This window comes from Zophobas morio, unplaced genomic scaffold (assembly GCF_036711695.1).
Source record: "Zophobas morio isolate AGI-343-1 ecotype UQ-CSIRO unplaced genomic scaffold, CSIRO_AGI_Zmor_V1 ptg000099l, whole genome shotgun sequence".
Lineage (NCBI taxonomy): Eukaryota > Metazoa > Arthropoda > Insecta > Coleoptera > Tenebrionidae > Zophobas > Zophobas morio.
The window spans coordinates 123888-149253 of NW_026972204.1; the positions used below are offsets into that span (position 1 = coordinate 123888).

General features: G+C 35.0%; 4 protein-coding genes and 1 long non-coding RNA gene across 5 annotated transcripts; 2 read left to right on the forward strand and 3 right to left on the reverse strand.

Moving 5' to 3' along the window:
* Positions 1-758: 758 nt before the first annotated feature.
* Positions 759-2916, forward strand: LOC135144392 (uncharacterized). Its single transcript, XM_064076434.1, has 10 exons — positions 759-809; positions 873-1065; positions 1121-1185; positions 1263-1534; positions 1585-1723; positions 1773-1878; positions 1934-2076; positions 2135-2195; positions 2252-2367; positions 2424-2916. Exons 2-10 carry the CDS (start codon positions 903-905, stop codon positions 2772-2774), a joined length of 1416 nt encoding a protein of 471 aa, XP_063932504.1. The 5' UTR covers positions 759-809; positions 873-902; the 3' UTR covers positions 2775-2916.
* Positions 2779-7384, reverse strand: LOC135144391 (WD repeat-containing protein 11-like). Its single transcript, XM_064076433.1, has 25 exons — positions 7337-7384; positions 7169-7276; positions 6883-7111; positions 6768-6826; positions 6616-6708; positions 6398-6501; positions 6019-6168; positions 5919-5969; positions 5790-5859; positions 5699-5740; positions 5505-5647; positions 5312-5453; positions 5140-5256; positions 4961-5078; positions 4751-4908; positions 4577-4698; positions 4368-4506; positions 4106-4309; positions 3820-3919; positions 3651-3769; positions 3520-3597; positions 3351-3471; positions 3177-3286; positions 2902-3111; positions 2779-2847 (listed from the first exon to the last, which is right to left on the reverse strand). The coding sequence occupies exons 7-25, from the start codon at positions 6129-6131 to the stop codon at positions 2779-2781; spliced, it is 2226 nt and encodes a 741-aa protein (XP_063932503.1). The 5' UTR covers positions 6132-6168; positions 6398-6501; positions 6616-6708; positions 6768-6826; positions 6883-7111; positions 7169-7276; positions 7337-7384.
* Positions 7385-14730: 7346 nt separating this feature from the next.
* Positions 14731-15316, reverse strand: LOC135144441 (uncharacterized). Its single transcript, XR_010283138.1, has 3 exons — positions 15230-15316; positions 15065-15176; positions 14731-15007 (listed from the first exon to the last, which is right to left on the reverse strand). It is a non-coding gene; the product is annotated as an uncharacterized LOC135144441 (long non-coding RNA).
* Positions 15317-16112: 796 nt separating this feature from the next.
* LOC135144401 (phosphoglucomutase-1-like) lies at positions 16113-19198 on the forward strand. Its single transcript, XM_064076442.1, has 13 exons — positions 16113-16155; positions 16211-16306; positions 16369-16454; positions 16510-16672; positions 16852-17048; positions 17099-17191; positions 17320-17417; positions 18094-18242; positions 18300-18460; positions 18523-18681; positions 18746-18852; positions 18913-19047; positions 19109-19198. The coding sequence occupies exons 5-13, from the start codon at positions 16964-16966 to the stop codon at positions 19196-19198; spliced, it is 1077 nt and encodes a 358-aa protein (XP_063932512.1). The 5' UTR covers positions 16113-16155; positions 16211-16306; positions 16369-16454; positions 16510-16672; positions 16852-16963.
* Positions 19199-19317: 119 nt separating this feature from the next.
* Positions 19318-24542, reverse strand: LOC135144409 (cleavage and polyadenylation specificity factor subunit 6-like). Its single transcript, XM_064076450.1, has 16 exons — positions 24468-24542; positions 24288-24411; positions 24079-24154; positions 23968-24016; positions 23788-23915; positions 23692-23728; positions 23579-23603; positions 22999-23101; positions 21643-21746; positions 20725-20805; positions 20576-20667; positions 20391-20512; positions 20280-20328; positions 20212-20223; positions 20112-20157; positions 19318-20051 (listed from the first exon to the last, which is right to left on the reverse strand). Exons 3-16 carry the CDS (start codon positions 24106-24108, stop codon positions 19388-19390), a joined length of 1542 nt encoding a protein of 513 aa, XP_063932520.1. The 5' UTR covers positions 24109-24154; positions 24288-24411; positions 24468-24542; the 3' UTR covers positions 19318-19387.
* Between the last annotated feature and the right edge of the window lie 824 nt (positions 24543-25366).

Here is a 25366-nt window from a genome sequence, read left to right on the forward strand (position 1 = left end):
GAAGAATATATGTTATTATTAATAATTATCAATAATTACATCATATTAGTTAAAATGGGATTTTATTGGCAACAAAGAGCAATTCTTTCTTTACCCTATAAAAGCTTTTTAAAGTTGCCCTACAAATTCAGTTATATTTTTTTATATTTTACTAACTTATGTGGAGTTTTACTAATATAAAAGATTTTTTAACACTTGCATCGCGAGTGGCAAAGCCAGTTAAAAAAATCGTTAGGTTTCCCGCCACGTTAAAAGAAAATGCCCGCCTTAGGAGGAAGGGGCTTCTTCATTAAACTATCAAGTCCTAACACATTTCTCTCTTTAGTAAAAAGAAACATATTATTCATTTAGTTATATATAAAATTCATGATTTCCTTCCTCCAAGTTAAGGTGTTAGGTCAGGCTATTAAGAAAAAAACAGTTAAAACGTAACTCACAAGCACATGTAAAGGGGCATGCGCACTCATACTTGGTCTAAACTATTGTAATTTTTACCACGCAATCATGTGGAGATCCGTCTTAAGGTGGGGGGAAGCCTTTGAGGGGTCAAGTTCTAACTAAAATCAACGCAGAGAAGCAGACTACTACTATTTACAACAAGCAGGGGTTCAATAGATTAGCAAGGCAGGAAGTGTATTATTTCCCTGAAAACCCATATTAATACATTAGTTAAAGTGGGAGTACGTTCTGGCTATTACACTAGCAGCCCTACTACTTTAGAGCTTTTTCTTAATGAAGCAGCATTTTAGAGCATGATTAGTAGATTTTTAAGTATTTACTGCCTTGTGAAGCCATCACTTTGTTTTTCGGTTTTTAGCCACTTATTATAAAAAATTTCACTTAAACTCTGTATAATTTTGTTATTATTTTAGTATTGCGGAACTTTTGATGGAAAGCGCTTTATGACGACTAGGCGAATTAAAAAAATGTTAAAAGATTTAGAACAGTCAGGTTTAACCAGTGATGCTCAGAAAGAAGCGACTACTCTTAAAAGTACTCATATTGTAAAAAGGAGTCCAAAAAAGAAGAAATTAAGGCCTAAAATAGAAATAATAGCAGAAAAAAGTTCTCACTTTTAATACTTATAATATGTACTTGTTGACATTTATTATCTTCAAAGTTGGGATGGACATAGACGAGGTCATTCCCTTAGTTAGGGACAAATGGAATACTCTTATGTTGAAGGTTATTACAAAACTATTATAGTACAAGCTTTAATAATGAAAGCCTTAATAATGAAATAAGTCACTACTTTACTATAGAAATGGTACATACAACGCCATCTAAGCTCTGAAATTAATTCTGAAAAAGCCGTAACTCTTTCCGAATTAAAAGAATTTGATCACACTAACCTTTGGCTCTACCTTAAATTCGGTAGAGATTGGAAGCAGTATCTCCCGAGCGATGAGCTTGAAAGAGAGAGTTTGAAGAAAAGAATAATAACGCTGTCCACAAAACTTAATCGGAAAGCTGTAGAAGAGGAAGTCTCTAATTCCGTAGTTTTTGAAGAGCAGCAATTTTTAAACACCGCTGAGTAACGTAACTATATAACTTCTTTATTCTGTTCTTTCATAGTTTCTACAGAGATCCGCAGAGCAATAACACTTTGAAAGCCACCATCGACAGCGAACTTGAGGAAACTGTGGGTTTGGTGAGGGAAATATCCGCAGAGAACAAAGATAAAATCTTTGAAGAAATTCGAAATGCCAAACTCTTTACTGAGGTGTCTCTTCCCGCTACCTTTTTTATTCTGCATTTTAATTGCTCTAAAGCTACCTGACCGGTTGAAACCCACTAATTACGAAGAAGAGCTTCTTGAAAATCATTTGAGAGCGCAGGAAAGGAAAATATTTTATGCTGAGCACTTCAAAGATGAGGGTCCCTTTTTTTTTTCGAACTTTGCGAATTAATACTTACTCCTTTTAATCTTTAGCGGAGCTTTTTAAAGGAAACCCCGAAAACGAAGACGTGTTCAAGCTGCAGCCCAGCAACCGCCCCTTCCGTCTGCTCGACTGCCACACCATTCACGAAGTGGACGAATCTCATCCTTTCTACTTGACTTACTTGATCCCGGGGGTAACTTCTTGCTGGCTACGAGTTCACGCCCCACGTTGACAAATCCTCTTTTTCGCAGGAGCAGACTTTTTTACACTTAAACAGACCTGCAATAGCCCACGAGGTTTCCCAGTTAAAAAGTTCGTTTTCTATCTGACCTGCCGCTTCCTGCTACTATCACACTGTAATTCGTCAGGCCAGTGCCGTCCGTTTGAAGCGCCCACAGAGCAGCCGCAGGTGACGGTCACGTACACAACCCATCTTTTACCAGAACAGAAGCGACTTGAGAGCGACAGGCAAGTCCGGCTCGAGGTATAGATCCACCTTTTCCCTACTAGCGATAGTCAACACACGACCTCCCTCCCTAGCTCGATCTTAATCGACTCCCACTGAGTGAAGTTGAACAACGCTGCTTTCGGGTGCTGGCTAACGACTACCTTAAGGACGGAGAGACCTCTCTCTACGACTTTTTAGCGGAGCGATATGCCGCGAGGAGTATGAACTTCCAGCACCTTCTTGAACTTATCTATAAGCTAGTGGCGGCGTGCAAGTCCACTAGGGTTCAAAGCTTGTGCGAGGCCGCCGAAATAGAATTTTTTGTGGCGAAGGAAGGAAACCGTATGGGGGCGGTCTCCAATAAGGAGGTGCGACAAAAGAGGTTATTCGAGAGAAAAAAGAAGCAGGCCCTCGAAGACGAAAAAGTCGTGACTTATAAGTAATAAATCATTTTATCAAGTTGAATATATACGAGCGGCCTTCGCTCAGTTTGTTCAGCTGCTCTTCCTCAACTGCCTTTATCAAGCCGATTAGAGTAGCCTCGTGCAAGGAATTAGAAGAGATACTTACTAGCGGGACTTTCAATTGGTGGCAGGCTACAAAAAAAAGTGCGGCCAACTCATACTTGCCAATTTCCGTTAAAAGGTGAAAAGCCTTCTGGAATTGTCCTATTGAAAGTTGAAGCAAAATGGCGCTAGGCTTCAGATCCACGTGTGACGAGCACATGTAGTCCGACCACCGCATTAGCACTGTTGCCCACTTTCCCCGATCAAGTGTGCACTACAAGTATTTACAGACATCAGCATGGATTCTCGGCTTAGAGACGTTAAGCTTACACAGAGAACCTTGGCAAGCTCGGCTGCCCGTTCCCACAAACCATAATCTTGAAGGTAGCTGCAGGCCGCTGAGAAATTTTCGAGAGTACAGAGAAGTGCCACACCATCATCGACAAAACCTTTAGGAGAAGTGTGAGAAAAGAGTATCTACGTGTCTTCTTGAGCCTTTCGGCTGGTTCATACCAGAGCCCAGCAAGTTTACAGCAATCATCATTGTTATAGAAGAGTTTGGCGCCTGTTGAGTCGCTGAGACAAGAGTGCAAGCCCTGAAGGAGTTTTCTAGAAAGTGGACATCCTCGGGATCCTGTAGTACACGCTTTATAAAAAAGATCAAAATTAAAAGTGATATTACGGTGGCCAAAAGAGTAGCGATGGCATTGTCGCGATCCCCGAGAGTTAGCTTTTCCAAGGCGGCTACCTTCTTGGCGTGCTGCTCGTTTGGAGGTAAGCAATTTTTTTTCTGGTGAGACCTCAGATAACCACCTGCGGCAGGGAAGCTAGTGCGCGTGCGCCACAACGACTTTCAATGCTTTTCCGCACGCCATACTGATCCTCATATATTCCATGAAAGGGGCGCAGTGGAGAACACGGAAAAGACATGTCTCCATAGAACTTAGAATAAACCGCTTAAAGTACACGTGGCAAGCAAGACCTGCAGTTTGTCCTGCCGAGTCTCGTGACGTCTCAAGGACTTGAGGGATGTGCAAACGAGCTAGACTCCAGAAAGCATGTTCAAACGGCTCGCCAAATATCTTAAGACAACCAATTAACAATCTTATGAAGCTAAGCTTAATTTTAAGCAAATCTGAAATCTTTATCTGCGAAAACACAACATATTAACTTAAGTGTATGAAGATTATAAATTAACTATTACTCGCTTACATTAAGTCAGTTTTATAAATATTAAACATGAGGCATGTTGTCAATTTACTATTTACTTCAGAAACGAGTTGGAAGCATTCCTCGTATGAAGTGCATGATGAGAGAGCCTCCCCATAGACTTTCTTTATCAATTTCACCAACGCTCTGCTTAGCTGGTAATCGCAAGTTGAAAGGGCCATCTGTTCTGTGGTGGCGGATGAGCGTTCTGCGCTAAGGCCACCGGGTAAAGTGTAGAGCGCACTTTTAATATAAGCTTGAACCTCTCATACAAGAAAAGAGGTAACTGCTAGTGAAGACTAAGCTCTAACTCCATTGTACCTGTTTGTTGTATAGTGAAGGGCACCAAAAATTTGGTACTGGAGAATGTCGCATTGAACACGCGGATTTCTTCAACTTCTGGTCGCTTATGCGAATGCAGCCGTTTGAAAACAGCACAACCAAAAATGCGTTAGCCCATCTAATCACATTGCACGAGAAGAAGTGATGGTAAAAAGGTACTTTGCGGTACGCGAATCAAAAAAAAATACGTTATATCTTTTATGCCGAGGGCTTCTTCTCGGTTGTTCTTGAGCAACTTGTTAGCTTTTGAGAGCTTGCTTGAGGTAGAAAGGTCCCAAAGCTCGAATCTATTGACGTAAAGGGCATACAACTATTGCACACTGCAAGTTAATAGAAGAACAAAAAAACGAAGAGAGCAGGACTTTATAAAGCGACGGTATCGGTGAGAATTCGAGTTTTAAAAGAACGGGTTGCTCGCTAGAAACTTCCCTGGAAAGATTTACAGGCAATTCCTTGCCCACCTCGTACATGCGCAAATCACCAGTAGCGTTTCCAGAGACTATGTAATTGTCCTTCCAGCCTTATCGACTCGTAAGCGCGAGCGGGTTAATAAGCGTATTCAGGACACATACACAGACTGGTAACAACGACAGGAGGACTGCTTTGAACGAACACGTGGTCCGAGCTAATAATCTTGTCCTCGAGAGTAAACAAGTGTATACTGCCTCCTTTAGACGCGGCAGCAAAGCGCTTTGTATAATGATCAATTAATTACTAGTATAATACAAAAATTGTAAAAGGGTCGATCTACCAACTTGTGAAGGGCAATGGCTTCTGTCATACACCAGGTAGTTGCTGTGACTTCTACTGCGTTTGGTGTACTTTTGAGCAAAGCTGGAGCGCTACCTAACTCCCATATTTCTAGACGCTGGAATAGTTTTTTCCTTTAAGGCAGTAAACACTTCAACGGCAAAAAGACTGGCCTCGCCAACTAGTAGTAATGCGTGTCCACCATTAAAGGACACCTTCATGTCCCTCAGTGCACCACTTTCCAGGGTTTTTCTTAAGCGGATAAAATACACGCGGCCCGTCTGTAGGTCGACACAGCTTACGATGTTTTTAAACCTGCATTGCTAAATAATTTAAAAAGCGGTTTGCCGAAAAAAAATGATCTACTTTTCTTTAGTAGGGGAACTGTGGGAAAATGCATACAATAAGTTCGCGTCAACCCAAGAGAAGCCCAAAAGAGGTAATTGGTGTATAGTAAACTCTCGGACGACTCGACCAGTGTGAAGGTTAATAAGCTGCAACGATCCGACCTAAGTCCGGGTAAATTATAAGTGGAACTTGTAATGCGGAAGAAAGAAGACCTCATTCCCCACAGCAGCGTAAATGTTCTGCTCGTCAATGACCTGTAGAAGATATGTAAAACTAGAGGGACGGCTGCACGCAGCAGAGTGCCTTGCAGCTGATGCACGTGGGGCTGGCGGACACACGATCTGCTAGTCCTTCCAGAACAAACTTGTGTTTGCTGTGGGATAGACGTCTGAAATAAAGTGAAAAAATTCAAATCAACGCGAAAGTGTGTACCCTCCGACGGTTTTGTATTTCTCACCAGAAGAAGAGAGTCTCCACTTAATGCTTTAAGAAAAAATAAAGATTCCACCAAGTTACGGTGATAGATTTATACACTTTTCCCTGCTGTAGCACACCAACGAGTGTCTCCTGCCTCACTGGATCTAACAAAGATATAGCAACAAAATTTTTTTTTGGCAAGTTTAGCGCGGAGGAATGGGCTTCCATTATGAACGTGCCATTTTTCCAGATAATTGAAGAGATACTTGCATAGCAATATTTAATAGAATAAAAGATGCTTAAATTTATATATAAATTAATATAAAACTGAAATTAACTTAATAAGTTTAAAAAGTTAAGGTTTTTAATAAAAGATAATTAAATTATTTTTGCGTTATAAAAAGCAGTTGCGTTAACTATCTATATAAATTCTCTTTGGTCAATAATACTGTAAAAAATAAAAAAATTAAATGTAAGCGCGAAACAAAATCTACCTTCCATTCTCATGTACGCAAAGTAGCAAGCCAGACAATTTACAAGTAGAGAAAATTTTTACCAACGAAGTATGGTTTTTATCCACAGTAAATTTATTAATTACCTAAAACAAACCTTTAAGAAAAATCATAAGATTTAAAACGTTTTCCAATTTAAAAAAAGTTGGGGATCTATTTCAGAAAACACATATGTAAACAGTCATAGTAAAGCGATATACGGTTTTCAAAGAAGTGTCAAATACGGAAATCACATAATCTTCAGCAATAAAGAAAAGGTAAGGAGTTGAACTGCTGTAAGCAACGCTTTTTACCTAATAAAAAACTCTTTAATTTAAAATCAAAGTATAAAGATTGTGCAGACTAAATTAACCTTGTTATGGTTCAAAGGTTGGAAGTCTTTTTCACAAATTTCTTTTTTTGAGATAAAGTCTAAACATGAATACATTCTTATATGTGTAATGGCAAACAAACATTAAATTTTGTACTTTCAGAGACGATCAGCTTAAAACCGGTGACTATAGCAAGGGAAAATGTGCAAAAAGGGTCAAAGACCAGAAAGTCTATTATTTCGGAAAATTCTTTTCTAAAAGTTAGAGTGTAATTTTCCCATAAGCAAACACAGGAAGGCTCATGACTGGAAATTAAAACATTCGTTCTAGTTTGATGCCATTCAAGATTGGTAACTTTTTCCCCATAATAAAGTTCTTTTAAGCACTATTATGAAAACACTACTTAGAAGTCAAAAACTTTGTAACTTTAATATTAAATTACATTTCCATCTACAACTTCAGTTATGTTAATTATACCACTTGTGTCACCAGAAGCTAATATCAGCTGTGTTTCATCTACTTCCCTCCTTATGTTTGGCTTCCATTTAACCTTTTATCCGAACTAAAGTTTAACTAGAGCTATGAACAGTCAAATATTGTAGATTCATACAGAAGAAACAAAGGCTTTATGCCGTAAAATTTCTTGAACAATAAAAAGCGTCTTTTGGTCGAGGATAACGACGTGTTTTTGAGAACCAAAAGCTATTAAACCATTCCAATTCCAATCTCCGGAATTAATATTTTCCTTGCTAAGAGTTCCGTAAAAAGATCGTGGTGGTAAGGCCATAACTAAATTTATTTGCTAAACTATTATCGCCTGGCAGGAGAAATGCTACTCTTATATTTCATAAACTCCATAGAGTCCGTTTTCTATATAAGGTGAAAATAGGCCTAAACTCTTTAATGCAGGAAACTGTATATTTATATGTAAAAAAAAATTCTTCTCCCTCGTAGTAATAAAAAGAGTTCTATATAGTACGCTGGTGATTGTCAAAAAGTATATAGTTAAATAAATTATTTAAATCATTTTCGTCAGATGAACATCCGTAGAAACCAGTGGAAGGTTAAAAGAAGAGTTTGTCAGTTTTTAGAATGCAGTTGATTGGGCATATGTACAGAGCGTTAAGTAAAACCAGTTACAATTTATTATACAATCAAAAGAGTAAACGTGTGACGGTACTGAGTGAAGGGGTCTACATGCACGGCAAGTAGTTTTCTGATGTAGACCAATGCACTACCGATTTTTGTTAAAAAGAGAGAAAATATATATTTATTAAAATGGTAGCTAAAAAAGGAAAATAATGCTTACCTAGAATAGCGGTTTCGTGCTTAATTTATATTTTTGCAAATTTTGCAAGATTTGCCTTATTAAGTTAGGTCTTTCTGTCCCCATTAGGCTTAGCCAGTTTTTAATTATGTTGACTCAATAACTTAATAAATAATTGTTGGTTTCTTAGGGAGGACTTCCTTTTTTGGTTGTAAATTTAACAGATTATGACACAACTTTACCAACCGCTCTTCATGCAGGTAAGCCTTGCTTCGCGAGTCGGAAGAAATTTTGTTTGGCCGAATTAAGAGCTAGAGGTTTTACGGCAATGTGGTGACTATCTATCCGTTGTCTCTTTGCTGTCATATATGTGCTACATGTGTACAAAGGCGGTTCAGGAAATAATACCCCAGTCCACTAAAAATTCGATAGGATTCTGAGAAATTGATTTTTAAGGTAATACCTTACTCTTATCACTTTTTACAATTGCTATTACTAAAAAACACCTTTCGTAGGGTGTCTTATGAACAGGACCAGAAATATGTGAAGCTTTACGGGACGAGTTTGGCGCGTTATCTGATTATGAGTCGGAGGCTAATAATGAATCAGTAGGCGAGGGAGAATTTCGTCGTACGACATAACAAACAATAATTTTTCGGTTAAGGATAAGAGAAAGATGCATAATGGGGACTCACAGGCGGTGAAGAAGATTTTTTTGTTGACACAAATAATGTTAGATGGTCTAAAAAGTCAAATTTGAAAATGTAAGAACACGCTCAGAGAATGTTCTGAAATTTTTATCTTTATATTTCAAAGACCAGCTGCTAAATTATATTATTCAAGATACAAGTGTGAAACTAATGAGAATATCCCAATCATATGATACTGCACACACCAATATTTGGTGAAATCAACGAATGTATCAGAGTTAAAAGTAGTATTGAGCTTGTTTTATTTGGCTGGATCGTATATATAAAAGCAGGGTGATTTTCAATGTACCGATGGCAGTGGAGTAGAGATATTTAGAGCTACCTTGGCAAAACAAAGATTTTATATATTATTACAACCCATGCGTTTTCACAATATGCAAAATAGAGCTTAACTACGTGAAACTAACAAAATAGCGTCAATTAGAACCATTTATGATAGATTTATGAAAAATGTTAAAACTGTAGTACTCTTAATGGGTATATCTCGCAATAGGTGAAACATAGGAAGCATTTCAGAGTCGAGTTTCTTTTCTTCAGTATATTTGCAACAAACCGTCGAAAGCTGGTCTAAAAGTTTTGCTCTTGCGAGGCAAAAACATATTTTTTGCGTAAAAATGGAGTGGGAGTGAAACAGGAGGGGTTATATAGAGAAAGCAGTTCTCGTTATGATGTAGTAACGACTTCTTGTTGATTCCGTCCAGGGGACCAAAGGGAATATCACGTTTGACTACTAGTTTACCAGCTGTCCACTGATGATAATTATTAAATAATTACCATCTTACTTCTGTAGGCACGGTAAATACGACAAAAAACACATCCCTCGAAATTTATTGTCAACAAGAGATAGAGCACTGTATAGTTCTCTGTTTGCATATTAACCTAAATTGCGGTTGTTTCACAAACTCCTAAAAAAAAATTTAATGTAATTCTGTTTTCTAAATTACATCACTCCGACTAATATATTCCGGAATGTTTAGATAAGCAACTTCCATAAATAATAGAATTCTATAACATGAGTTAGGTAGGAGGAGATACGCTTGATGAATTATGTACCATTTATTGTGTCGCAAGGTATAGCCAAAGGTGGACAATGACAACTTTTTACTCTCCTGGACAGATGTCACTGCTAGAATAATATGCAAAACACATACTAAAGTTTATGGTTTGAAAAGGCATTCATTTTTGAAAAAAGTTAGGTATGTCGTTGACAGAGGGCTGACGAATAATAAGACAGGGTAACCCTTGAAATCGTCGCGATTTATGTTTCAGTACCGAAGATACCTGAACAACTTTAGGCTAAGAGAGAGAAAAATCTTTTATAACTGTAGGTGCTATATTCGCATATATCTAAACCATAAGCATTTGCTCTGTAAAAATATGTTGACTTTAAATAAACACAGGTTTTACATTTTTATAATATTTCATTGCGATTTTTGTACTTTTTCCAATTAATCTTTTTGTTTACATATAATATAGTTAGATTTTTTACAACAATACACAAAAATTTAGTTTGTACGATTTTTAAAAATAAATGGGTGTTCTTTCTATTGAAAAAATCTGACATTTAAAAAAAAGCCCACTTATAAATTATTTAAAGTGTTTTAGCTTTAAAGTAAAAGTCCCAATACAGGTAAAAATATATATATTCCTAAAGATTGAGAGAATTATTTGCTAAATAAATGGAATTTTTTTTTTTGGTAGGGGGGGTGGTATTCTAAACCGTTTCCCCACCAATTCTAGGCTTTATGGCGAAAATCCGGGGAGGTTCATGTTCGCTTTCTCTCAGTCCTTGAGGAAGGTCATCTATTTCTACGGAAAATGTGTGAGCGCCTAAAACAGGGCTATGCGTTCTAGCTCTAGTTAACGAGCATTCGCAGCAGTCATCAGAAATATCTAATAATTAGCTCTCTTTTTAGTTGTTTTTATTAAAATATTAGTAGAGGAACTTACGCCCTTGTACCTAGTGTAATAGGCGTGCACGTTCTTTAGGAGGCGTCCAAAAAATTTACTAAAAGATTTAAAGGGAAATTGTGCTATTATAAAAAGTTTGTTATTAATTTATTTATACTCGTGACTCATTGTCAAAAATATGTGCACTAGTATTTTTGATATGTTATATTTTGACACTATAAATTTTTCGCTAAAAATTAACTCGTATACATTTTTTTTATATTTCCGCTTTTCTTATGTATAAACTTTTGCCTCCGATCATCTTGACACTGACTTTTTTTTTGCAAATGAGACCTATAATTCGATTAGCTTTGCGAAGTGGAAAACAAAGTCATAGCAATAAGCCTTCTCTACTAAAGAAAGGACGATCCGCTGAAAGTTATAAGTTCCTATATTTTATTAACATTGCCCTTAAACCCTTAATGAATGAAATGCAAAGCTAAAGTGCTGGAGGTTAATAATTGAATAGTTCACTATATTCCATTTTTACATATTTCCTATTAGACTACTGAGTGGAATTAAACACTTAAGTTCTGGTTTTACTTCTGCATTACAGGGAGATTTTGACTAAAGTTTTTAATATTCAGCTCTGGTTCCAGGCTTAAATAAAGCATCAACAAAAAGTTACCTTATATTTGGACTACTGTTAATTATGTGTATGAAGGTCTGTAAACTAAAGTAATGTAGACAGTAAGCATTTATATTTTCAGTAAATATACTAAAAGTTAATTAATAAACTTGAAACAATGAATTAATTTTTCACTTAGTTTCAACTCTTTAGGTGAATACTCCTATCCACTCACTCGCTTAACACCAAAATCAGAAAACGGCTCTCTCCTTTTAAAAGGGCTTGTATTTTAAAAGAGTTTTATCTTAACTAAATTAAAAGCGCGCATGCCACTATTTGTCACCAATGCTGTTTAATTTGCCAAATCTTTTGATTACTGAGACCGACAGGTTCACTTCACCCCCATCCTACTTGGACGCGCGTCCTATAAGGAGGGCGTTGTGTTTAAACTTTAGCCCAAAGAAGCGAAACTCAACATTTCAAGAAGTCTATAATTGCAGAAGCTACCCTTTTAATGCAATTTTACAATTATTTTACATCTTAGGTTCAGTCAAAAATGGGGAATACAAATGAAAACAACTTTTATGAGAGCTTGCCCATATAGCAATTACTAATTTATTATAAAAAAATTTTTATACTACAAAATTTTTTCTCCCTGAATAAGCTGCAAAAAAGGGGTAATAAAATTAGGTTGCCACCTTTTTGACTATTTTGTCTTCTTTTAGTCTATATCACATATTAAATGTAAATTAAGTTAAAACTAAAAATAAAGGTTTTACGTTGTTTAATATGAAATCCTTGTCTGTACCATAGACTCACTACTACTTTTTTAGTGTTCAAGCCAGCATACTATTAGATATGTGGACGAAATAATACTTTCAATTGCCCTTTAGACAATTAAGGAAAGACGAAAAAGGCCCAATTTTTGTGAAAGAAAAAAGCTTATATAAATTTAGGATAGAAAAATACTTCTTTCTGTAGCACTGATAAAACGCCTACTGTTGTGCTGCTTTTAAAGACGCCACACCTACATCAATTCTGGTTTTTTTCGAGGTTTTCATGCTGAATCGACAGGAATTTTAGTTTAGTGTAGAGTCTGCCGCCCCAGGCTGCAACAGCTCTAGTGTCTTGTTTAAAAAGAGCTCGTGATCTCAACTATAAAATACACCGGAGCAATTTTTCTGCGTATGGAGAAGACCTCTAGTCGCGTCTAACATCAAGATCCCTTGTACAAATTGCTATAACGTTTTCGTGTTCTTATCGCACTTCACCCTCACCCTCACCCCAACTCCCTCTGATCGAAGGGGTAATGTAAGGCCTTTCTTATTGCTGTTCGGGCATGTACACGCCCCTATACTGCTGTCAACTGGCACACGCTCATAGTCTAGGAGTTCTAAATTTATTGTTCAGCGTAATACTACTTGAAAATCCTCGCCAGCTGATGTAGACAGAGGGGCATAGAATTTTTCATGATAATGCACAAGACTCCTATCAGTTTAAAATGCACTTTCTCCTTTTTTTTAAAAGGATAAAGAAATCAGACAACCTCTAGGTTAATTTTTTTTGGAATTTTATTAATAACATATTGACATGGCAACAACAATACGTTGTATGTCATAGGAAAGGTAAAGGCTGCAACGCAAAACTTTTTCCGCTACTGTATCTAAAGGGCAAGACGTTCCTTGCCCGAAAAGTTGCAATTATACACGATGGGCGTACAGTCGATCGTGGCCTACGCTTCTCCTGCGTGAGCATTTGACGCATCGGTTATTGTGACAGCACTGCAAGTACAAGAAAGCAAGATTTTGAAGTTGACGCGCTTAAGTCCTCGGTTCGGTGAGACTGTTTCATAAACTTCTTTTTAACCTTCTTTTTAACCATTTTAATTGACAGGTATTTTTATATTTTTATAAAATTAGGTGTTCCACGTTTTTTTTACTCAACGATACCTTTTACGACAACCTTATAACTCGAAGATTTTTCTTCGAAGAGCAAGCGTTGTCTATCTAAATCGCTGCTGAGCACAAGGATTCACCTACGAAGCCCCAGAAAGGCTTGCGTTACCCCGCCCCCGTGATGTCTCATAAGGACTTTCTTATATTCTAGGAGACATGCTATACACAAGAGATATATAAGATGTAACAACATGGTAAACACGGTAAAGAAGAAGTATACTGGCGAAAAGCACTTCATCCCTTCAGATCTGAGGTCAGACCAAAAAATTGATTAGTACTGCGGTGGGTAACCAGAAGGCTAAGCACGTACTACACTCCCCCTCTAGAAACCAAAACATACATGATACTCCACCGGATGTACAGGCGCCTATTTGCGCCCAAATCAGACAAGCGGTCTGCGCTCGACTTATCAAGCATCCGCAGAAATCATTAAGAAAAAAAATAGATGGTAAACATAAAAATTATAGGAAGTGAAATAAAAATTAAACGGCAATTTTTTTTTTTGAATAAAAAATAAAGTAGTTTATGCTAATTGGTAAGTAAGCTGCAACTGCTTTACCTTGGACAACCGTTAAAGGTCAACATTTCTTTCATGAAGTCTACTTTTGACCCTCTACTGCAGAGGGAATAAGGATTAAGCAGCAAAAAGAATGTAATTTTTTGACTGTAACAGCCAACTTCATTAATAATACATAAAAACGTGTTCAACCAGAGCATGCAGTGTCCGCACGAAATTGACGAGCTTTTACAAGTCATATATTAAGAAAGTGTAAATAGTGAGCATATAAAGTAATTGCAACTAGGCACTCATTCAAAACGTTGGTCTCTGTGGTGTAGAGTGGGGAATAAAGCCATTAGGTTTGTAAATGTTTTACCTCCTACAGTCTAAACCAAAGAATGCTTCTTTAAGGTGACCTTGCAGTCGTAATATTAGGAAATCCCAAGTCATTCAACGTAGTAGTGCTCTTCCTATGTAAAGTAGTGGAGCCATCTCTAAAAAAATCAACCCAAAACACGGCATAACGCTGAATTAAAAGATTGCTTTCAAAAACAACAATGCTCATTGTTCGCTGTCTTCCGTAAAGACCCAACTTTTTTTTAATACTAACCGTGGTTTCTCTATTAAAAAAAACAAGAAAGTTGAGGAAACCAGCTGATAAGGCTCGCTAATAGCAATTTAGTATGTATTTTTTATTAAAAAATTCTAAACTATTTTTTAAAAAATTATAAGTTGGTGTCTTTCTATGATGCTCTCTAAATTCTTAAAAAACTTAAACAGTTTTACTAAAACGTGTTGCGCGAAGGAAAATAATTCCTCGCCTAACATTAACTTGCAACTAATAGAAGATATGCTTCGCAAAAAGTAGACTTGCTCTTTGTTAGAGCCCTCACCATCTCAAAAGTGAACATCCGCTTATCGATTACCTAATTTATTTAGCTATAGCGCTTATTAAAATAAAAATCAGGTTACATTATATGATTATAATCCTATATTATTCCAGATGAACCAACGTTAAAAACCAGTTCTTTATAAAAAAAATAAACATTTATAACTTCCAAAATAAACTTTTTTATTACATTTACATTTATAATAAAAAAGATCTTTAGTTAATAAGACCTAGTCATTTTAAGCTTCTGCCAAAACTAAATATGACGTCGGTTAACGCCAATAGGCTAGTTAAGAACTTTTTTCAACTGGAATAAATTTTACTTCACGTAGCAATTTAAAAGTAAAAGTATCGGGTGTCTTAATACACTTCGCTTTTTTGGCTCTTAGCTCCTTAGACCAAGGAACTAACTTTGGTTTAGAAGGGGCCAAAATTTCTTCTTCCTAAGTGCATACCGTTATAATATGGAAGGCAAAGAATGTTTTAAAGAAATTAATAACTCGTGAAAAATAAGGATTTCTTAACAAAACTTCGTTATCAAAAGCTCTTTCTTCTTTTCTCTTTTTGTTCCTTAATCGACATCTGGTCATAGGTCTTACTTTTTTGTACTTCCTAAAGATATAATAAATTCAATAACAAATAAAAGAGTTTTCAAAACATTTTACCCGATCCATTGGTAACCGCTAAAGTTAATTCTCGATATATGCATATCAAGCAAAACCTTAGAAAATGCAAACGAGCGACGCGTGGCCTAGAAACTTCACGTCAAGCCCAAATCACAAGAGGTACATACATATATGAACAGAGAGGAGGGATATTAAGTTGCCACCCGCTTAAACTTTACTGTGTTACAAGTGACTGCTTTAAAGACAACTTAATACTTCGAGGTCACTTTGCTAGTATAGAATTAAAAAAATAAACAGTCTATATTCGCAAACTTTCTTTTTAAAGCAACATTAAATTAATAAACAGTTTTTTATGATCGTAGCGAGGCTAACGTCTAAGTCGCAAAATTTTTATGTCACTTATTATCAGGTATTAAAAATTTTATTTATTTTTTATAGGGAATATTATTATAAGCTATGATCTACGCCGACAATTTTATAAGTCTAGTTAACTCTATGCCTTAATTTTTGGTAACAAAATCAATATTAATACTGAGTGATGGTAGGGCTAATTATTCCGCTGTATTTGGTTATTGCCGTTTATGTTAGATCGCTTATAGTATGTCTGTCGCCATGAAAGATTTACTCAAGGGCTTATGATGTCGTCGCCCCGTTAAGGTTTGAAGTTTTATAATAACCAGGAGCCTATTTATTTGATAGACTAAATAATGGATGTTGTGTTATTAACAAACATAACTGTAGACGCTAGAAAAAATAATATCTTGCTTGCCATTCACTTACTTTTGCATTAGCTTTTTTTTAAAGCAGCACTAGATTTCTACAGCCATATAGGTTCTGTTATCATTATTAATATAACTTAAAATTATAAAACAACTATAGTAAAGCCGGCAATTATTAAATTATGTCTTCCGCAATTAAAGTAATTAAAACTACCCCCTATGCCGATCAAAAACCCGGAACTTCGGGTAAATCTTATTCAAATAAGAGTTTTAAAGCACATATATACATATATATAATAAGGTCTTAGGAAAAAAGTTAAGATTTTTAAACAAAAATATTACGTTGAAAACTTTGTTCAATCCTGCTTTAACGCCATTTCCTCAGAAATTAAGCAAGGTGAAATTTTAAAATCTATTTATTGTTTTTTATTTGCTGAGTATTACGCTGCTTTTATCTAGGAGGTACTTTTGTTGTTGGTGGTGATGGCCGTTTTCTTATGATGGAGGTTTTGCATAAAATTATTTCCGTGGGAGCTGCCGCTAATGTATTAAAGGCCGGTTTTTAAAATTCTCGCCAAAATCTGAATTTAATTTATTTAGGTTAAAAAATTTATTATCGGTGTGAACGGATTACTTTCCACTCCTTGTGTTTCTGGCTTGATTCGCAAGTTTAAAGCGGATGGCGGATTTGTGTTAACCGCCAGTCACAATCCCGGAGGCGAATCAAAAGATTTTGGCATCAAGTACAATTGTTCTAACGGAGGTATTCTTTTTCTTAAAAGCTATTCAACAAGCCTCTGAGGCTAAGCAGCGCCTCTCGCAATCTATAAGGGCCTGCTCTAGAGTGCTTGACTGATAAAATCTACCAATTTTCTAAATCCATAACCGAGTAATACTCGATAGTTTCTAACTTTTATTGAATTCAAATTTAACGTTAAGCAGATTCAAATGGGTTGAACTCCCTACACTTGACCTTCACAAGCCAACAACCTTTTCACTTTTTGCCGATTGTCTAGTGCAAGTAGTTGATGGCGTCTCCCTTTATAGTGAATTAATGAAAGAAATTTTTAACTTTACAAGCATTTCCAAACTTCTTCAAGAAAAAAATTTTAAGATCAAAATTGATTGTATGAACGGAGGTATTTTTAATTCTGATAACTTTAATTAAATTTTCTTATAAAATAATTAGTCACCGGCCCTTTTGCTAAAAATATTTTTATAAACGAGCTGGAGGCCCCTGAGGATTCGGTTATAAATTTCACTCCTCTTCCAGATTTTGGAGGTGTTGAAGCCACTTACTTTATTTAATCTATATATAATATATATTTTAATTATTCTTCAATATATTTTTAAATTTAAAGATTAATTTATTAATCAAATAATATATTTCTTCTTTTCTATATAAACGAGGCCTCCATCCCGATCCCAATCTTACTTACGCTAAAAATTTAGTGGATTTGATGGCTCATGGCAAACATGACTTTGGCGCCGCATTTGATGGAGACGGCGTACTAAATTTATCGTTATAGATTTTTTTTGACTTTGATTTAAATCTGAATGTTTACTGCTAAACTTTATTTCCTGTAATAGAATAGATTATAGAAGATCCAGAAACTTTTCTGTCCTACTTTACTTTAATATAAAATTCTTAAAACGCTAATGTAACAGTTTTTAACCGACTTTACTGGTTATCTTTATATGGATGCTCCGCGTTTATGAAATTTAGACCGCATATATAACAGAATATCTATATCAAGTCCAACTTTAAGATGTCTTTTATTAGATTTCTTCTTTTTCACGTTAAAATCACTTGAGGCTAGTTAGTTTAACCAATTAATTTAGGTAATAAAGATAGTTTGGTATTTCGTTTTCGATAAAGTAGTATAAGGAATTCACTAACAAAAAAAATTCCGCACTTCCAAAAGTTCCAAATATTATTATATTTTTACTTTAAAGTTAGAGTAGAAGTTAGTAGCTTCGGCGTTACTAATAACTAGCAAAACCGTTCTGATCCACCGCATTGAAGAGCTATTCTTAGAAAGGATTATTTCATATATAAATATATTCTATGCGCGCTCTAATTTTTTTATAAAAAACATAAAAGTCGTAATTTACTATAGAAATTTAGTAAGCTAAGTGTTTACAGAAATGTACTTATAGTATTTTTTTATCTTTGCAATAAAGGATCGGAACATGATTCTTGGACGCGATGTCTTTGTAAATCCTTCCGACTCGGTGGCCATTATAGCCGCAAACTACGCTTGTATCCCGCACTTCCGCGCCGGCTTGAAAGGTGTTGCTAGAAGCATGCCCACCAGCGGGGCGTTGGACAGGTGGATGCATCAAGAAGGTCGCCATCATCAGTATAACCTTTAACAAAACATTTTCAGCGTGGCGAGAAAGTTCGGGATTAATCTCTTCGAAACGCCCACCGGCTGGAAATATTTCGTCAACCTGATGGAGGCGGGCCGCCTCTCAATATGCGGAGAAGAATCTTTCGGGCAGGGATCAGACCACGTGCGCGAGAAAGACGGAATCTGGGCAGTTTTGGGCAAGGACTTTTTGTGTAAAGCTTGTAGTTGCTGTGCGGGTTATACATCACACCCTATTCAGCGTGGTTATCTATTATTGCCTCTACAAAGAAAGCAGTAAAAACTATTATTGAGGATCACTGGCGGGAGTACGGAAGAAACTTCTTTACTCGATATGATTATGAGGAAGTATCGGAGAAAGCCGCCAACGATCTCATGCAGCACTTAAGAAAGAAGATTGGCATGTTTGTTGTGGCAAATACTAATTGGAAACAATTATTACTTCTATGAGCATTCTAATTTAGACTCCAAGTCGCTTTGCGGCCAAATGGTAGCGGACGGCGAGATGGTTGTGAAGGGCGATGACTTCTGTTACGTGGACCCCGTGGACGGTACAGTTGCAAATAACCAGGCGAGTCACGACAGCTACTTTCCAAACAGGATCATTATAACAATAAATAAACTTCCGCAGGGAATCCGGATCCTTTTCGAAAGCGGCTCGCGCATAATATACAGGCTTTCGGGGACAGGAAGCACAGGCGCCACCATCAGAATATACGTTGACAAGAGGGACACGGAGACCTCAAACATTTTTAAGAGCTCTCATGTTATTATTATTATTATTGTTATTATTATTACAGTTATTAAAACTAACAACATGTTGTTAGGAAGCATTAAAAGAACTTATGGATTTTGCTCTTCGAATATCCCGTCTCGAAATCTTTACAGGAAGAACGCAACCAACTGTGATAACGTAGTGCGCAACAAACCGCGCGTTTTTCTTAAAAAACTTTTAAGATTATAACGCTGCAAAAGAAACTGCTTTATTATTTTGATACTCCAAAGTTAGCAGCGCCACGAGGGCTTTTACCGAGTAAAGATGTCCTAATCATGTAGTTTGAGTAGAATCCGCATGTATAGTAAGCTGAGTGCAAGATGAGGTGTCTTCACCTGGCCTTGTCGAGCCGGAAGCGGGGACCACGCTCTCTAACTTTCTCACGCGGCCTCTCCCGCTCGTGGCCATGTGTTTTCTCCCTTTCCCTGCTCCGCACGTCCTTTTCGTGTCCTTTCGATTTTTCTCGTTCTCTTTCGTGAGCGCGGTGGTGGCTTCTGCTCTCTTTGTCTTTAGAGGAATGTTTCTCGCGCCCTCTCTCCTTGGCACGGCTCTTTTCCTTCTCTCTCTCCCGCGAGCGGGTCCTGTAGGGGCCGCCTTTGGAGCTATTGCCCGTGCCGACCAACTCCGTGTACGCTGGCGCGTGCGATGCAGGGTGGTAACGAGAGGAGCCGCGGTTAGGAACATGAGCCAGGTGGGAAGGCGATTCGCGAACAGGTGATCGGTAGGGTACCCTTGGCGTCGAAGATACTCCCCGTACGGAAACACGGTGGGCGGATAGTGGCGAGTCGTGCTGTTCGCTGTATCTCTCTCGCCTGTGATATGCCTCGTACGTCGGTAGTCCAAGGGGGGTTCTGGCAGGGGGATAATTAAGTTCATCTGGCTCGTATTCGTGGCCGTGCTCGTCGTAAAAAGGGCTCCTCATCCTGCCGTCGAGAGGCGGATAGCTGTCCTGAGTTACTGGGCCGTCCAGGCATGGCAGTTGCTCGGGAGGGCTCCTTATTAAAAAAGTTTAGAGTTCCACAGCGGGAAGCGTAGGCTCATCAAAGCCGCCGTACCAGTACTCCTCGTGTGCATCCACGCCGTCATACTGCTGGGGAATTCCTGGCAAATACAGATTATACATATAAAAAAGCTGTTGGCTCATGTGCTACATACCTCCTCCTCTGCCTTATGAACATACAAAAAAATATTAAAGCGAAGAAAAAAAAAATAAAAAAACGAACCCGCAGCGCGCCTAACACGCGGTCGCGACCATTCGCCTCCGTAACAGATCTGCCCATAGTAGGAAATATAAGAGATGCACACCGCATTTTTAAGGCGGGGGCTGGACGTACGTCAGGCTCCGGAGGAAGGTAAGGAGGTTGCTGCGCGGAAGAGGTCAACCCGCGACTCCTGCCCCGTGTGTTTCTCGAGCGAGCGGTCATCCGGGGAAAAATTGGAGGTTCCGGATAATCTACTAGCATTGCGCACGTGCTAGTCAGGGCCACTAAAATCACGTAGAAAAGCAAAACGCAATTACATCGCTTTATGTAAAGATCGGCGCCCTTTGCGTACATCTTCGGCACTTCTGCAACGGGGACGGGATAGATGACAACCTCGCCGTCCGGCTCACTGCGGAGGCAGAGAAAAAAATGGACCGCCGCGGGAAAGGAGACCGCCTTTATCAACCTTATAGGCAACTTTGCGTCCGTAAGCACTGCCAGCGCCTTTTTTCCATCGCTTTCTTCAGAAAACTCAATGATACAAGTACTGAATAGTAAAGAAGAGAAAAGCCATAAGCGAGCTTGAACAATAGTAAAGCTAAAATAATGTTACTAGAAAAGTTAAGCAAATTAATTTAATTACAAAAATATTTATAAAAAAGATGAAGACATAAAATATTAATGTAACAGCGGAGTTCTTTTCTGTTTGTTTTGCTTTAATATTGTTGATCAGTTCTTATAGTCATAGCGGTAATAATAAATAGTTGAAAAAAGTTATTTATAGAAAAAAATTGCAAAAAAAGTTTGAATCTGCATTACTAATCAGATTCTTAAAAAAGTAATATTTACTGTTCAGTTACACGTTGCGTTAAAAATAAATCTAAAATATCTGAAACAGAAATGTTTCAAAAGTTAAAAGCAATTAACTCAAATACCAAAACTTTTAAAGGTTTTTTTCATTATTTTTCTTTAAATGACATTTTTTTTACTTGTTAAAATAGAAAAACAAATTTTACTTTTAAAAAGTTTAGCACAAATTTAATTCTTTCAAAAATAATTAAATTCTATAAAAAATTACTTAAAAATGTTTTACTTAAAGGAAAAAGTAAGATATTAATTTGACTATCAATAAAAGAAAGCTCCTATCATTAAATTTAGTTTCCATTTCTCCATTACATAAGCTCGTCATATCACAAAAACGAAGAGCTTAAACAGTCAACACAGAAACCGAATCTCTCAAAAGCATATAAATTTATAATAAATTATTAAAAAAGTTCTACTTACTAAACAAATTAATGCAACCAATTTTAAAAATGAAAATAAATCTTTTTAAAATAATTAATGAACTAACAAACTAAATCCGTAATGATATAAACAAGCAAACCCGCTAGAGGAGCCGTTACTGCGATACTCAATGAAACGAATGCACACAATATTATTGATTCCAGCGGCGTGAAGTTTTTCTTCTACAAAAGCGTCGCTCACCCACTAAAAAAATTATCTTAAAAAAAAAGTAAAACAAAAAATGTAAAGTAAATTGTTTTAAAAAACTTTATAAAAAATTCATTTATAAAAAAATTTTCAAAATAAGGAAATAGGAAAGTATAAAGTAAAATACTTCAAGAAATTTAACAAGAATATAATAGAAAAAAATTATAAATTCGGAAAGAGTTGAAAATAAAATAAATTTAAAGATAAAAAAAAATTCTTAAAAAAAAAGAAGACAAAAAAGAAAAGTAATTTAAAAAAAATTTTAAAAAAAAAATTACGTTGAATAAAAGGTAAAAAGTAAAAATAGGAAACAAAGAATCAAATTACTGTTGCAAAAAGAAATTTAATAAAAATAAAAAAAAAATTACGTTGAATAAAACTTTAACGGAAATGTATAAATAAAATTTTAAAAATTAATTTAAATAAAATTAACTTAAAAAAAAATTAATAACAAATTAATTAAATTAATATCAACTTCTATAAAAATATAAAAAAAAATTTCAACCTAAAATAATTTTAAGTATTAAATAAAGTAAATGATAACTTAAGAAAATTTAAAAAAACAATTTCAAGTTAAACTCTAATTCTTTTAATAAATAAGTTATAAATTTCCTATAATTCTACTATAAATTTATAAAAAAATTAAATCCAAGATTAAATGAATTAAATAAGGAAACAAAATAAAATTATTTTTAGTTAAAGGCATTTATAATCATTAAGCTTATATACATTAATATATAGTCTTTATATTAATAATAGTAATTTAAAATATTTAAAAAAAAGTAAATTTATTAAATTTCAGCAAAACATAAAATTATTGACATAAAAATGTCAGTATCAAAATTTATTTAATAATAAAGTAAAGTGTAAAAAGATTATGTATGAAAGAAATTCAAAATTTCTCGTGATTTTATAAAAATAAATAGCTTAAAACGTTATTGAGGTTATATATTTTAAAAATTTAAGAGTTAATAAAATTTAATTAAAATTAAAAAAGAAAAAAGTCTGCTGAAAAGTATATGTAGAGTTAATTAAAATTTTAATAAAAGTAAAAACGTAAATATTTATATAAAATTTAAAAATCGAAAGTTTTAAATTAATTTATTTTTATATAAATATAAAGAAAATTTTCCGAAACTAAATTCGAGTAAATTATAAAATCATTGTTATATAAAATAATCCATAAAAGATTATATAAAACTGAAAATTGTAAATAACAAATGAAAAATGGCTGTATTTAAATAACTACCCACAAAAGTGGTTCCACTTTGAGAGCAAAAACTGAATTTTTGTTGCGATGGACATCTAAAAGATTTAAAATTGGCGAAGCCCGTCGTGGCGGCGGAGTTTTTCTAAAAAGTAAATTCGAAAAAAGTAAGATTGTGAAAAATAGTTTACAAGTATAGACTCATTATTCAATCATTATTTTCTATTATTAATTCTATAGTAGAAGAAATTTTATTACGTTTATAAAAGATTTCAAACTTTTAATAAACTATAAAAAGTTATTAAACAAAATATTTTTGATAATATTAAAGTTTTTAGTAAGAAAAATATATAATAAGTTATTCACTAAATCTTTCTATTTATATTTTTAAATCTTTTTTATATCTATCAAATTTACGTGAATAAACTGAAGTTGTTAAAAAAAAATTTTACATAACAATTTTTAAGCAAAGTTAAGATAAATAAATTTAATTAATAGCTCAAAAAAGCATAAGAAATAAAGTTTGAAATGAAAAAATAGTCATGAATTTTAAGTTTAATTTTATCCTCATATAAATATTTAAAAACAACAAACAAAAATCCACTGAAAAAAAAGTTAAAACCTATAAGATTTGCCCTCGAAGTTTTCTTAATTTAAAGGAAAAAAATAAAGTTAGATTAATTATAATTATTTTAAAATAATTATTGCAAAGAAGAACTCGGACGAAAAAATTACTCGGTATAGCAGACCCAGTCGAAAAAGTATTAATATCCTTTAATAAAATATTATTTTGGAATTAACAATTCTGCGTAGTATGTACTAGTAAAACACCTCCTTCCCGATTTGAGGAGAATTGGAATTTATAAGCTGAACGCTCTGCTTGTATATAGATGCCGCAACAGAATCTTCAAAGTCATATATATCAACTTGGCTTGGGTTCTCAAGAGAATTCGGGGATCCTAAATAATAAAGCCAATAACGACTAATAGGAAAAATAATAAAAATTAAAACCTTCAAAGTTAACGTTCAGTTTAGAAGGACTAGCCTCTTCGAAATCGAGCTGGGCATAATAATAAACTGACTTATTTTACATTATACTAGAAGGTAAAAAAAGGTGTTTACGTCGTATATGTCTATGTCCGACGCATTCATTAAAGAAATTAAACTTGAAGAAAGTTTAAATTAAACGTCGGTGGCTCTGAGCAATATTTATATTATTCTTTAACAATAAACTAAGATTAAAAAAAAGCTATATAACTTTTAAAAAAAATTGAAGATAACTAAAATAACTTTAAATAAAGTAGATATTGTCCCTTCTCACAATATATTACAATATTAAGGTGCTAAAAGGAGTACTAGCAAAGTAAATGCACAAGCTGACAAATGTTAAACGCCCTGTACTCCCGTGGGAACTCCCATCGCTTGTGGGCCCGCATCTGTTTTTTTCTAGTGATGCTAGGCATGAATAGCTACAGTTATTCAAAATAAGTCATTAGTTTTATTATTGTTACCGCGTTCTTCTGAGGGAAAATCTCTTGTTTTGCACACCACAGTGACTTTTTTAAAATTTAGTTTTAACGGAAGTCAGAGGAAAGAATTTAAAGAAAAAAGGGTTTTCAACGGTATTAAACCGAGTTTTAAGAGATAATAGTTTTTTAATAAAACGTTACTTCGCATTTTCCTGTAAATGCTTTACGCTTTTAACTTTAGTCTGCTTTTTATAATATCTCTGTCGGAAAAAAGATTATTCACATTTTTCAGAGCTCACTTTATATGGTCATAAAAACTTTCATATTTATCTTATATTGAGAACAGTTTCCTGTAGAGATTCTCTTTATTTCTATCTGGTCTCTATTTTAAACGGGCCCATTATTGTTTGCGAAGTGGTTAAGTTTATACTTAAATTAGGAAGACACGTTCTTCTTTATCTTAAATATTTTAAGAATTTTTTTATTGCTTGTTTTACTTAAGTTAACTTCTCGGGATTTATAGGTAATAATGGTGTAAGTAAAAAAGAATTTGTTCAAGGTAGGCAATTCCCTTGACGTAACTTTATCTTCTCGTCAGTCCGAAATAAGAATGCGCCAGTAGCAGAGTTCTTTAACGGCATTTATTTTTATAGAGCTTCTTTGTTATTATAATATTCATGTTTTTTACCATTTATATTTATAAAAATAAAGTAACTGCTTACTTAACTATCATGGTGTACTGCAAAAACATTTTTACTACTTGTTTTATAAACAGTATTGTTTTCTTTAAACGATGTGATATTGCAGAATAAATTCAAAAGTACTTTATTACATTTTACAGGCCTTACAATTACGTTACTCTCATAAAGCAAAAAAATTGCTGGCCTCCTGTATTGCTTTATCAATCTATAACATTTTATAATATTTTTCTAATTAGAACT